The sequence below is a fragment of the Manis pentadactyla genome, chromosome 8, assembly GCF_030020395.1.
Source record: "Manis pentadactyla isolate mManPen7 chromosome 8, mManPen7.hap1, whole genome shotgun sequence".
Lineage (NCBI taxonomy): Eukaryota > Metazoa > Chordata > Mammalia > Pholidota > Manidae > Manis > Manis pentadactyla.
This window is the reverse complement of record NC_080026.1, coordinates 129,154,346-129,169,300: the sequence shown is the minus strand read 5'-3', so window position 1 is coordinate 129,169,300 and position 14,955 is coordinate 129,154,346. Positions and strand designations below refer to the sequence as shown.

The 14,955-nt window shown below is 40.3% G+C and overlaps 1 protein-coding gene across 1 annotated transcript in view; it reads left to right on the top strand.

The window, feature by feature from the left end:
* Positions 1-7,715: 7,715 nt before the first annotated feature.
* The window catches only part of EIF3A (eukaryotic translation initiation factor 3 subunit A), a 33,160-nt gene continuing 25,920 nt past the window's right edge, over positions 7,716-14,955 (top strand). The window contains exons 1-3 of the mRNA XM_036898392.2: positions 7,716-7,921; positions 14,163-14,353; positions 14,519-14,655. Coding sequence (XP_036754287.1) covers positions 7,873-7,921; positions 14,163-14,353; positions 14,519-14,655 — 377 coding nt within the window. The 5' untranslated portion in view covers positions 7,716-7,872. The remainder of the gene's footprint in view (positions 7,922-14,162; positions 14,354-14,518; positions 14,656-14,955) is intronic.

Below are 14,955 nucleotides of genomic sequence, written 5' to 3'. Positions count from 1 at the left end.
ATGTATTTATACTCCTACTTCCCTTAGAAATGAAACATACTCTCTAGTTCTAAAAACAGCCATGTGGAGTACCATACCATGTTCCTTGTCTCAGGTTCCTGATACAGGGCTTTGCTTGAATGGACTGAATTTGTGTACTTAGAACTGACACAGTCTTGTCCTTTCCTCCATTGAGGTGAGCCTTCATTTTTATTTCATGCAAGACAAAGTTGCTTTAGAATTTTAGATTCCATTAGAGTTTCATTCTCCTTTCTTTACGAGTTGATATGGAGAAAATTGTGAAGGTCTCTGTATTAATTTTCTATTGCTGCATGACAAGTTACCACAAACTTAGTGGCTTCAAAACACACTCCTTTACTAGCTCACAGCTCCGTGATCAGAAGTCCAGGTGTGGCATGACTGCTCAGGGTCTTTCCAGGCTGGAGTCTAGGTAATGGCCAGTCTGCATTCCTTTCTGTAGACTCTGGGGAAGAATTAAGAATTTGTCTCTAAGCTCATCCAAGTTGTTGATGGAATTCAGTTCCTAGGAGTTACAGGACTGAGGCCCCCGTTCCCTGGCTAGCTATTGGCTGGGGGCTGCTCTCAGTTCCTAGAGGCCACCTGCATTTTCTTGCCATGTGGCTCCCTCCATATGCCCTCTCATGCTTTGGATCTTTCTCTGCCTATGATCTCCAGGTCCAGATTTAAAGGTTCCCATATGACTGCTTAGGCCCATACAGATAAACTCCTCTTCTTAAAATTATATATGTGACATATAACCTAGTCACAGGAGTAATACCCAGTAATATTTATAGTTCCAGGTATTATACAAGGTGTGTACATCAAGGAGTGGGAATCTTGGAGACATCTTAGAATCTGCCTACCACAGTCCCCACTCCCTTAATTATTCACACATCAAGTATTTATGGAGTGCCTGCCCTGTGCTGGGCACCTCCCAGGAGTTGAAGATACAATGGTGAACAAGACAAACTTGGCCCCTTCAAGCATACTGTCTAGTGTGGTGAAACAGACCAAGGGACAAAGAAACCAAGAAAACAAAGAAAACTATCAGTTAGTGATGGATGTTCTGCTGCTAATGCAAATAGGGTGGTAAAACAGATCCAGATTGGGTAGTAAGGAAAGGGCCATCTGAGGAGGTGCCATTTTAGCTGCTCCAAGAGAAGATAACACAGTGAAAAGGTTCATGTGAAGATTGTCTAATATCCATAAACCCAAGAGGAAAGCCCACACCCTGTGGTTCCAGGGCTCCTTCTAATAATGTTTAACACATTAAAAGAGAAGCCTGCTTTCAAACCACACCCAAAAACACTGTGCACAGTGCCTTACTCATTCTGCTTCCTTGGTCCTAGTTGGTCTGTGCAGCTTTGGGTAATCTCCTAAATTCCTGAGCAGGAGCTGGGCTTTGTGGCATGCCAACAATGGTATGTGTATGTGTGTCAGTTCCCACAAACATACCCCTCTTCTTCCCCTCAGCCTTCTCTTAAAGTCAAGCAGAATATTAGTGGGTAACATGCATTACTCAATATCCTGAGTGTAACATGCATTTCTCCTAATAAATAATAAATACTGCCGAAACATGTTGTTGCTAAAGGTATACTCAACCATCTGCATTCCAATTTCCTGCTTTAAATTTATAGAACCCAAAGGTTTGAGTGAGAACTGCCTGGCACAGGCATAGTGCAGCCCACCTTTGCCCTTGCTACACCACTGCTGAAAACGTTTCCAACCCTAGTTGGACACTTTCATGGTTAAGAGTGTAAGGCTGTGAGATTTCAGACCTTATTTATTATTATGCAGTTGAAACCATCACGGTGTTCTGAAATCCCCACCGAATAAACACTTTCTGGGTGTTGATCATATTCCAGGCACTGTCCACACACAAAGATGAACTGTCCCAGTCACCACCAGCAAGGACTTCCAGTGTAACAGAGGAGACTAACATGTAGGTGGCAATTATAACATAGGGAGCTTGCTTTAATCAGTTAAATCATTTTTTTCAACAAATATTTTTTGAGTGCTTACTCTGTGCCAGACACTGTTACAGATGCTAGAGATTCAGCAGTTGAACAAAAAACAGACACAAACCTCTGCCCACATCAAACTTATTACATTCTAGAGGGGTGGACAATAAAGAAAGAAACTCATTTGAATATACTGGGAATCATGTGGAGATAAGTAAATAAATGCTATGGAGGAAAATAAAGGAGAGAAGGGTGCTTGCAAGCATGGAGGAGAGGAGATTATTATTACTTTAATGAAGTAAGGGAAGGCATCACTGGAAAGGTGACATTGGCATCATGACATGGAGGGACAAGGATGGGGGTAGGAGTTGTGTAGGGCCTTGCAGACCATTATGAGGACTTTGCCTTTCACTGCATGGGCTGGGAGCTCATGATCAAGATGGTCTTGATCAGGGGGATGATGAGATCATCTCACTTTTGTTTTGAAAGGACCTCTCTGCTTGCTATGTGGAGAATAAAGGGAAGGGAGCCAAGGACAGACAGAAAGACAGGTTATTGTGCACTTCAGATGAGAAATGATGATGACTTGGGCCAGGCGTTGGCTGTAGAAGTGGTGGATATGGGACTTTCAGATGGATTAACTGGATGTGGGGATGTGACGGGAAAAGTAGAGTCAAGGATGTCGCCAATATTTTTGACTTGAGAAACTGGAAGGATGGGGTTGCCATTATTTACATGGGAAAGATGACAGGAGGAGAAGCAGGTTGGATAGAGAAGGGCCCAGGAGTCTGGTTTGGGGCAGGCTGGGTGTATGTGATGTATTAAACATTTAATAGATGTCAAATAGGCATCTGGGTGTGAGTATGGCTTTCAGATCAGAGGTCAAGTGCAGCTGATGCAATTCTGTAATTTATAAGCATAAAGATGGTGTCTAAAGACATGAGTTAAAACCAGGGGATGAATAGTTAGAGCCAGGAAGAGGTCCAGGGGCTAGACCCTGGGACTTTACAAACCACAGAGGTCAGAGAGATGAGATCCCAGCAAAGGAGACTGAAGAGTAGTCAAGAGAGGTTGGAAGAAAATCAGGACAGGGTGATCCTGGAAGTCATGTGAAGAAAGCATTTCAGGGAGGATGGAATGATTTGCTGTGTGTGTTAAGAGGAGATGGAATCCAGTGCATTTGTATATAAGGGCTGGCTTTAGGTACAAGTATGAAGCGAAGAGTAATAGGAGGGAAGGCAGATTGTATGAGTTTGCAGGTGGGTGGGTAGATGGCACAGGGCCAAGTTTCTCCTAATTGCTCCTAAGTGTTTGCAGTGCTATAGAAAATGAGGCCATTAGCAAGAGTAGAGGATTGGAAAGAGGACAGAGTATGAAATGGCTATTTGGGAGAAGAGGGACATGGCTGAGAGAGGTAGTAGGATGGCTGAACAGCAACATGGTTCTTACTGAGGCCTGTAGTTGTGAGTTTAAAGTGCTACTTATCAACATGGTCATGCATTTTTCTCCAATCATATAAGACTGCAGGCAGGGAGTATATAGAAGGTTGGATTGACCAGCACTGGGGTTTTACCAGGGTTTGGGGTAGAATAAAGGGGAGCTGAGTGAGAAAAGAACTAAATGATGAAATCCAAGTTGGGTATGGAGGAAAAAGAGGATGTGGGGGATGAGGAGCAGTGAAAAGTAGGACTGATGAATGGATTTGCAGGTCCCAGCCAAGCAGCAGGGTAAGTTGGAGTTGGGATAGGACAGAATTAACCACAGGAGGTGAAGGCCAGGAAGTGAGATACCTGAAATCAAAATCCGGGAACTGAGATTATGGGTATGACAAGGTCTAGGGTCAGCAATCTAAGGTCTGTGGGTCAAATTCAGCCTGCTGTCTGCACTTATACAGCCTTGAGCTAGGAATGGTCTTTATTTTTAAATGTAACATGTAACAACAAAAAGACTCATCCTTTTCAGCAAGAGCAGGTGCTCCAGTAATAGAAAATATTGCCTCCTGGCCCTCAAAGCCTAAAATAATTACTATTAGGCCCTTTGCAGAAGAAGTTTGCCAACTCCTAGTCTAAATTGTAGGGTTTACCTGGTGTATGAGTGAGTGGCTGAGGTAAGGTAAAGGACATATTCGTGAAGGCCAGGTGGCTAGGTATTGGCAGGATTATCTACATGGGTATAGAAACCACAGATAACTATGACAGTAGTGTTGGAGAGAGTGACAGGGAACTAGAATAGTCAAGGAACAAGGGGGTGCGACTGGGATCTGTTAATGCCCATAGAGGATCTGGAGGAACCACACGTGGTCTAGCTCAATAGCATGAGCTTCAAAGTTCAGAGTTTAAGGGAGGAGAGAGAATGCTCTGGAAATAGCTAGTGGGAAGAGCTGGTTGGTCACCAATTCACATCCAGGTGCTAATGGTTTGAGGGAGGAATACAGCCACCCCATAACAGGGCTGCGGGGGCAGCAGAGTGCTCAGGGATGGCTGGGTAATGGGGTTAATGGTGGCCTGAGGAATGCGCACCAGCAAAGGGGCAGTTAAGTCAGCCCCTCTGGGCAGGGAAGGCTCTGCTAAGGAAACCTTTGAGCTGAGGCTTGAAGTATTAGCAGGTGTTAGTCAGGTAACAGTGGTGGGATGAGGAGGAGGGGATATATATATCAAGCCAATATCAAATGGTTTGAAAGTATGGTATTTTTAAACACTGGCCTCAGAAAATCACAAATGAACTTCAGTACAGCCGGAGGTTCAGAATCAGTGCAACCAGGAGCTTTGGGTGAAGAAATTACTGTTTCTTCTTTAATATTTGTATGCTGGGGCTTAGGTATATGGAGAGCTCCCTTGTAGTTGGGTAGATGCTGTATGAATCAAAGAAGACAAACATCAGACTTTTAAACTTGTTACTTCCCCACAGGTATAGTAAGAAAGTGTTTTATATAAATATTTACGTGGGGATTAATTCATTTCGCTCCAGCATTTTTTGAGAGTATCCTATCTGCCTGATGATCTGGCAGGCATTGGGGATACAACGGTGAACACACAAATGCAGTTCTCTGAGTTTACAGTCTGCAAGTACAGTGGTTACATTCACGTACGAACAGTGCTGAGAGATGTTATGGGTGCTCACTGCCTTGGCATCTAAACTAGTCTGGGGGCCAGGGAGTGACTTTAATCTGAAGGAGAAATAGGTTACTGTCAGAGCAAGGAATGAGTGGTGGTGAACAATGTTCCAGGAGAGGTGATGGCGTGCATTGGGTTAGAGGTGGGAGCGGGCTATTTAAAGCACTAAAAGACATTGAGTGTGGTGAGAGATGGGCCTGGAGAGGTGATGGGGGCCTGGACTGGAGTAGTGTCTGTTTTCCCGGAGTTTCCTGTGAGTGTTCCTAGTCTTTTCCTAGGCTGCAATCCAAGAGGCAGGAACCAAGTCTGTTGTTCACTGCTTTGGCCCTACCTATCTGGTGCTTATTTCTCATGCCTGCAACATAGTATACGTTTGACAGTGGTTTGATGAAGGAATATATAACTGTGAATTTTAGTTTCTCTGAAATTTGTTTTGTTCATCAGTATAAATACCTTTATTACAGTTTTTCTATAAACAGATGAATGTGAAAGCATTTTTGTAAACCATAAAACATGATACTTGATTTAAAGCTTTAAGATATTACATTGCAAATATGTATAATGAGGTATCTCTGTTGTGCCCCTAACATCTATTTTTTTGAGAATCTTATTTACTCAAGTTGGAAATCCGCCTCCCCCAAATATTGTATTAAAGAAATTATCCAGTCATTTATAGCACACAAACTGCTTGGTTAGGGAAAAAAGCCTTAATCAGCCTGATCACTTCCTTTTACCAATTTTTAAAGTGGCTTCTACCATATTCAAGCTGCTTGTTTTCTACTAAGTGAGAATTAATCAAAAGCAAGTAATTATGCTTTTCTATTGGTTCCAGAATAGCTCCTATCTTGTCCCTCATTGTGTACTCATCTATCTTCACCAGTGAATCATCTTGAAAGTAGGCATCTTGCATCTTTTAATCTTGAGCATCTAACATTATGGCTGATAGCTGGTACGGAGTATCTGTCCATTGAAGTTAATATGTAAATTTATCTTGGAAATTGACATTATACCTTTACTCATTCACAAATATGGTACCTAACTCTAAACGATTTTATTTAGTGCACCTAAATGGTCATTGGCTATTATTTTACCACTTTAAGTAACTTGAAATAACAAAAGATGAAGATGTAGAGATACTGGATTTCATTTTACATCCCAATTTTCTGGTGTTTGTCTTGTTTTAGGTCTACCAAATAATGAGTAATAATCACTGAGGTCCTTTTACCATTTTCTTTGAGATATGATAATGAAAAGGTAAGAATGTTGGAAAGCTTTTCCTGATATTTAGGTGAAGGTTTCTTTCATTATTACATCTTTCTTTGGCCTACTAAATAGTTTTCTATCTACAGCATTTACAAGCTGTATTTACTCTTATGTTTAGCTCTTTAATTTTGACTTAATTATTGTATACACAAAGAGTCTCTTGATCCTGCCCCATAAAACAGTTTCTACAGCTTCTTAGCTCCTGTTGCTCAACCCCCTCTGCCTTTTATTTTTTTGGGAGTAAACTTAGACATTTAGAGTGGTCTAAGCATTTTGGAGGAACTCTCTTTTTTAAAATTAAGCCATTAATTTAAAAATAAACTTTTTGAAATTTGAAATTTATTTTTTGCCTATGTCTACATTTCCCAATTTTTTCCCCCTTTATAATGATATATTTAAATAAAAAAACCTTTAGGCTGAGGCAGAAGGAATGAGGGAGAAATGCTTTTTGTGTGTACTGTGGTTTCCTCCTCTATTAATTAGTACTTGTCTCATTAATTCACTTTTACCATCCATTACTATGAAATGTGTAGTAAATTTGCATCAATTAATTTCACTGCTAACTTCTGAATTTTTCTTCGGAACTCACCTTAATTTCATCCAAAAGGCTTGAGTGATCAGGTTCCGTTCATATGGCTTTCCAGTTTTAGGTGTAACAGTTAATGTTTGAACATTAAAATCGTTAATAGAAGACTGTAGCAAAGGGCCTGTTAAAAATGTTTTTTTCACAAACACTCATTTTTTTCTTATGTTTGTGATGTGTACTGAATGTAAAGGCTACAACGCTCCTGTATATTTTCAAACATCATGCAAGTCTGTTTCCTTCACTCAAAACTGCCTTCTCTGAGAGTCCCCATTCTCCAGGCAAACGCTGTGTCACCAACTTTTAAATTTTATCTAAATATAAATAAGCCAGCTTAGTTGTTTACGTATTGCATCCCTCCTCATGTCATGTGACAGGTCACCACTATTTCCCAGAGGTCAGCAGCTAATGATACCTGCTCAATGCATTTCCGTTACACTGATAAATTAGGCATTTTCACTCAGCCAAGACAGGAAGAAGGGACCTGATAATTTTATACGACTCCTTACAAATCATGTTGAAAATAAATCTGTGCAGACAGAAACTCTGACCCCACCCCAATTCTCATGTTTCCCACCCCAATTCTCGCTTGAGGGGTCAGAGATCCTGAGAACCGCCTTCCCAAACACTCTCCGCGAGTCTTGCACGAGCACCAGGGCGCGGAGCACGCCGGCTACGGTCACGTCATTGGGCGCGAGTGACGCAAGCGCGCTTGCGCACGGGAAAGGGGCGGTGCGCTTGGAGGCCCTCCCTTACATCCGGGGCTTGGGCGGCGGCGGCGCCGCCGCCGCGCGGGGGTCACGTGGCTCTTTCCTTCCCGTCTCTGGCCGATTGGGCGCGGGCGACTGCTGGCGAGGCGTGTGGAGCCCCGCGCTGGTCTCCTTTCGTGTCCTCTCCTAGCCCGGACCACTAAGGAGTTCGCGACGCCGTGTGAGCTGAGCCTGCCGCCAAGATGCCGGCCTATTTCCAGAGGCCGGAAAATGCCCTCAAACGCGCCAACGGTGAGTAGGGAATCGGGGTGCGCCGGGCTGGGGCGACTTGAGGCCTCGGGGGTCGAGGGCCTGGGCCTGTTTCTCGCTGTTCTGCCGCCCAGCGAGGAGGCGGATGCGGCCAGCCCGCCGCTGTCCCAACCCGTGGTGGGGGCATGGTTTTTCTTCTCGCTTCAACCGGCTGGGGGTGGGTGGGAGGCGCGGAGCCGGGAACGGTCTCTCTGGGAGCCCTAAGTTTCCCTCGTCCTTGTGCTCTCGGAGGCCGCGGCTGCAGAGACGGGCTTACCCGCGCCCGAGCTCCTCCCCCTGTCCGCCTCCGCCTGGCTCTCCAGGCCCCGGGGCTTTCGTCTGCTTGGGCTCCGCGTCCCCAGCCGCCATCTGGGAGTGCCGGGGAAGAAGAAACATGGCTCCCTCCCGGGGACAATGCACGCGAGAACCTCGACTCCACCTCCCGCCGGGGCCCGGAGCTGGGCAGTCCCACCTCAGGCCTTCCCCACAGACACCTCCGTTCCCAAGTCCGGCGCAGTGCTTTGCTGGGTCAGGGTCCACTTAACCCTTCTCACCACTATATATGTATTTCTGTCTCGGGACCCTGACCCATTTTATCTGGTTCCTTTTTTTTTCTGACATTTGAGTATTGGCAGCTCAAAAGACTGTTTCGAATCGCAGGAAGTTGGAACAGAGTTAATACTGCAAGAGCGAGACTTCAGCTTAGAGATAACCGAACAGACCTGGAGAGAGAGAATGGTTTAAACCCAAGGTTACTGCGGGGTTAGTTGTTAAGCTAGGAGGTAAAACCAAGGTCTTCTGACTTCCAGATCAGTCGTTTTCTCGCCAAAGAGCTACTGCCTTCCATTTTTATCTCCACATGTGTACTTAAGCCACGGGTGCTTTTGGGAAAACTTGGGCCTGTCCCGCTCTGTTCAAGAGGCATTTATTACATTGGTAATATAGGGGTGCAAATATATTTTTTTGTATTTGTATACATTTTTTGCAAATGTATTACATGTCTCTGGTCTTTAAAAAATTTTTTTTTGTTTAGGGTGTTTTTACACTGACAATTTTTAAGTGTTAGGGCGTTCATAGCTGTTGTTTTCACTCTCCATCCAAACAAGTTTTGGGTCTTACCCATGTCGTAAATGGGTATAGCATTTCTGTAACTGTTTTATGTTTGTGGAGTTTATTTTGTTACCTTGTTGGAATATTCCTTTTGTGAAAAGGTCAATTTCAGTCATTATGTAAAATTAATACTACTGATAATCTGTCAGGGCCAGAGATGTGTTTGTCACTTGCTTGCTATTTTAATTAAAAGAAACAACTTGGGCCGGAGGTAACAGGCTGTAGAATAGGATAATTCCACATTCTGTGGAATAATTGTTTTAAAAAAACAATTAAAACTACAACTTAGAACTGATCACTCATTCTACCAGCGATCTACTGGTTAGAATAGGCAAGAAGTTTTAAGGGTGTTAATTGATAGGAAAGAAATAGATTGAAATGGAAATTTATCACTACTGAATAAACTGCAGCAAAATTAGTATGATTTTTTTGACTCTTTGAAACTTAGAATTACGGCATACAAAATGTCTTGAATGAAATTACTACTGTAATTGCTAATGTGGATCTGTTATTCAGTCATTTGCTTCAACAGGCATTTTTTTCCCACACTAATAGGCTGAAGCACTTATAATCTTGATGGTCTAAATATTACATATTTGATCTACTCATTTCTTCCTTCATCACTTCTCCCTTATGAATCTTCATACAAACAATATTTTAGTAACTTTAAAATTAGAAGGGGCAAATGATGTGTAATATCTTAGATCTTTTTTCACATTTTCTGAGTTGAAATAGGTTTGATTCACGAAGCACAAGTTGGGGAAAACATCCGAAATTAAAGTGGGCAAGATGAGATTAAATTTTACCTGTGTAGTTTTTTTTTTTTATGGTTGTATTGACTCCTTGCTGCTACCCCGCGGTGGGTGTTTCTGTGGTAGAGTTGACTTACCTTTCAAGTAATTATTGTACCTTTGAACTTGTGAATGGGAGATCCCATCTCAAACTGTCAAAGTGAGCAGAATATGGATGGCATTTAGCACTGCCTACAAAATTTTAAATAGGATGATAAAAGCACATTTCATTCAGTGTAGATAATCTCACTTTAAAGTTTTATCTATAACATTTGTAACCTCAAACATATTTAGCTCTAATCCATTGCAATATTGTAATAAAATGTGGAAAAATTTCAAGTAACCCTGAGTCTGTATCAGCAGCATTTTTGGAAACAATTATAGTAATCATTCAGGAAGATGAGAACTTGGCTCAGCAGTTACAGGCAAGAAATTTATACTTGAAATCATTTGGAAAAGCCCTTTTTCCAGATTATGTTGTTAATAGTGCCAAATTAGTTAGTTCTGATCCTGTAAGTTTTGTAACTTAGACTTTACAGCTAGTGACTTAAAAATAAACTTATTAAACCCACAAATTGTGTAATAATGTAGCTTATCTACTTGGTCTGTTGCACAAATTACCTAGTAAAATTGAAGGGCTGACCTAAATTCTTTATGGGGAGAGGTATGTAGTTTCAGTCACTGTGTTTGAAAGGCAAACTCAGAATGCCCACTCTTCTAGTTATAGCTCGTAATTCCAGATTTCATTTTTATATCAATCTGGAAATGAACAATTTTTTAAACATGCAATAGTGCCTTTAGTGTGTGATGGCTCTTTCCAGCCTCAAATGCTTTTTTCCCCTAATTTGAAATTTAGAGGAACTAAATCTTCCTTGTGTATAAATTAGTGTAAAGACAGGAACGCACATGGATTATCATGGTAAATGTGTTTCCATTCCAGTTTTTTTAAAAAACATCCTTGCCTGCTGTCCATGTTTTCTTTATTTATTGGTGTTGGTGGGGTGTCTGTCCTATAAAAAATTACTCTTTAATGTGTTTGCTTTGCTTGTCTGAACCTATGGGATTTGGAATGGTAAATTTTGATTGGCTGGTTAGGAAGTGAAAAGCACTTTTAGTTTTATCCCTAAACAAGACATTCTATTTTTTTGAATGACACTGAAGAAACGACTTCCCCATTTAAATAGAAGAGACTGGGAAAATGAAAGTTTTGTCATCACATCACACCATGTGGGGCCAGCTCTCAGCTTTGACTCTCTTTGTGCCTTTTCCATGTTACAAGCATATTGGCAATTCTTACATACAGTAGTGTAAGATTTAAATTTCCAATATACAAATGAAAATTGGGTGTGATAGGTCATTTTAGTGCTGTTGCTGTGATACTCTTAATGTAAAGGATTAATTTAACTTAAAACATTAATTTCCAGATTTTTGGCTGATAGAGACTGTGTTAAATAGTTGTGAAAAACACCTAAGATATTGTTGGATTTTAGAACATAACTTTGTATGCTGCATGCTCCAGAAAGAAGATAGGTAGGTCTTCTCAAAAATAGGAAAGGCTTGTTCTGACAAGGTATCTAGCTGTATTACATTTTTGTTTCATTCAGTAGGGTGTTGGTAGTGTTTGGGTAATAAAATGGACTCATCTGAAAATGGATTTCTCTCATAATGGCAGGGTTACTACTGAGATTATTAACTTCAAGTATTGAAGAGGAGTTTGTATTCTTTTGCGTGTGAGGAATGTGATTTGATATAATATGGGATGTTGTAGGATATTCAGTATGTTTCGTGATTTATCCTTTTGCAACCTTTTTAACGTACTGGGGAGCTGGAATATTGTTTGTAGTTTTCCTGGAGGATGGAATGTTTGGAAGCAACATTCCTGAAAGATTTGATAACTGGAAGAAGAAATATTAGAGAATTACTAAATCTGTAGCTCTAGTAAGACCTCCAAATGAAGGGTTTGCATCATTTGTTTGCCTGGTACAGTTTTATGTGGTAGATAACTTACAATGCTATACATTGTAGGTTAATTCTTTATTTTTTTATTTTGTTATCATTAATCTACAATTACATGAAGAACATTATGTTTACTAGGCTCCCCCCTTCACCAAGTCCCCCCCCCACACCCATTACAGTCACTGTCCATCAGCGTAAGATGCTGTAGAATCACAACTTGTCTTCACTGTGTTGCACAGCCCCCCATGCCTCCCCCCCACATGCTAATTATACATGCTAATTGTAATTGTAGGTTAATTCTTAAATGAAAGAATTATCCAAAATTCTTTTCCTTAGGAAAATGTGATTTTTAAAAATGGGGATGTAGTGTTTTAAGACATTTTTTGTAGTGTTAAAGTAGTGTTTAGTTCACCCTAATTGCTTTGATGGAATTTCAAAACAAGTAATATACATAAAATCAAACATTGAAACTGTATTTTGAAATAGTACCTCATAAAGAATGCCTTCAGGTTTAGAAGGTAGTACAAGAGTAAACGTTTCTTTGCTCTACATTCTAAATTTTTTCCCCCCAGTTTTTAAAAATAAACATAATTTTAGAAAGTTGTGATTTACAGAATTATTGCAAGGATAGTATGGAAAGTTACTATATGCATCACACAGTTTCCCATATTAATTAACTTAAATCATTATGGTACATTTGTCACAACTCATGAAGCAACACTGATACATTATTATTAACGGAAGGCCGTACTTATTCAAAATTCTTCAGCTTTATCTACTGTCCTTTTTGTATTCCAGGATCCCATCCAGGATATCATATTATATTCAGTTGTGCCTGTTTAGGCTCCCTTGGTTTTGCCAGTTTACTTGATGACCGTGATGGTTTTGAGGAGTGCTGGTCAGATGTATTGTGGAATGTCTCTTAAATGGGGTTTGTCCTGATATTTTTCTTATGTTTAGACTGGGATAAATCAGTGGAGAGAGATTCTGTGCTCATGGATTGGAAGACTAAATATTATTGTCAATTCTTCCAAACTTAATAGGTGACCCTTGAACAACATTGGAGTTAGGGTCTCCCATGAATAACTTCTGACTCCCTAAAAACTTAACTGAAGATAGCCTACTGTTGACTGGAAGCCTTCTCTAATGTATTTATTGAAGAAAAAAGCCTGCACGTAAGTAGACCCACACAGTTCAGATATGTGTGGTTCAAAGGTCTACTGTGTATGGATTCAATGAAATCCCAGTGAAAATCCCAGTGAGTTATTTTGTGGATGGTTACAATCTAATTATAAATTTTATATGGAAAAGCAGAAGACCTAGTATAGCTAACACAATACTGAAGAACAGAGTGGGAGCACCCTTATTATCTGATTTCAAGACTTGACTGTAACAAAGACAGTGAGGTACTGACAAAAGATAGATACATAGGTCAGTAGACAGTGATCTGAATAAAGCGCCCTAAATAGAGCCACATAGAGTCAGTTGATCTTAAAGAAACCTAATATCAACCGAAGTCAATCTAATGTTTTTCTGCCTGAAGTCCTAGAATGAACTAGCAAAAATTTCATCAGCCAGGTCACTGTGACAGAAGTCATACTTTCTGGCATTTGGGGTGGGGAGTGTTTTCTCCCCTTGTGACTTCAATTTCGGGAACATTAAAATCACTTAGAGAAACATTTTTGGTACAGTGAAATTGAGTGAAATACAATTTTACCTGTAGACTATTGAAATAATGGTAGGTTTTGGGTTTTTTTTAACTGGATAATTTTGGCATAGCATTAGAAGTAAAAAATAAATGTGATCTACAAAAGGACAAATGCTGTATGATTCCACTTACATGGGGTCTCTAGAGTAGCCAAATTCAGAGACAGAGAGGAGAAGTGTGGGTGCACCAGGGGCTGAGGGAAGCGGGGATGGGGCTGTTATTTGATGGAGACAGTTTCAGTTTCACTAGATGAACAAGTTCTGGACATTGGTTGCACAACAATGTGAATGTACTTGGCACTACTGAACTTGTACACTTAAAAGGGTAGACTTTGTTTTATTTATTTCACCATAATTAAAAAAAATTTAGCAGCCAAAAAAAAAAAAGAGGCTCCAGGGTTTGTGAACACGTGGAGGTACAGGGAGAGCAGCCCTGCAGAGGGCGTGGGGTCCCACCTGTTCTCCATTCCTTGCCCCATGTGTCCCTCCCACCAGGGTGGTCCTGAGCTATATCCTTTACAATAAATTGTTAATCTAGTAAAAAAATAAATAAATAAATAAATGTGACCTAAAAACAAATGGGTAATGAGTTCAGAAATTAAACAGTTGATTTAAAAAAGCAAGATCTAGATTTTTGCATGGTATACATATCTGATTTTAATTCTGAATTACTTTTCCAGAATTTCTTGAGGTTGGCAAAAAGCAACCTGCTTTGGATGTTCTGTATGATGTTATGAAAAGTAAGAAACATAGAACATGGCAAAAGATACATGAGCCAATTATGTTGAAATACTTGGAACTTTGTGTGGATCTTCGCAAGAGCCACTTGGCTAAAGAGGGATTATACCAGTATAAGAACATCTGTCAGCAGGTATGTATGAACAGAGCTGGGTTTTATATGTTTAATAAGTGATTTTAGTAATTTTCAGAGTTTACCTTTCAAAGTTAATATATCTTACATCTCATAAAATTTGCTTCTAAAATATTTTATGGTTTGTTGGGAAAAGTGTTTTGAGTTTTTGTTTTTGTTGATTAGGTGAACATCAAATCTCTAGAGGATGTTGTTAGGGCGTACTTGAAATTGGCAGAAGACAAAACTGAAGCTGCTAAAGAAGAGTCCCAGCAGATGGTCTTAGACATAGAAGATCTGGATAATATTCAAACTCCTGAGAGGTATGTGGTTTAAACTGCTATTACATTTTTCTTAAGTGTTTTTCTTCACATGTATCTCCATCCCCATTTGAAGTAGATGTTTATTAGAAAGAAATAGCTGAAATTTTATATTTACAGTAACAGAAATATCATGTATTTAAAATTGATAAAAGTGGAAAATGACAACCTTCAGATAGGAGGTGTGTACTAATTTAAATGGTTGTAATACAAATTGGTAATTCAAATACTTGGACACTAAGTGACAGCTTTACAGTGTGTCCAAAGTTGTAGGAAGAATTTGTACTATTTTATAAGGTCTCT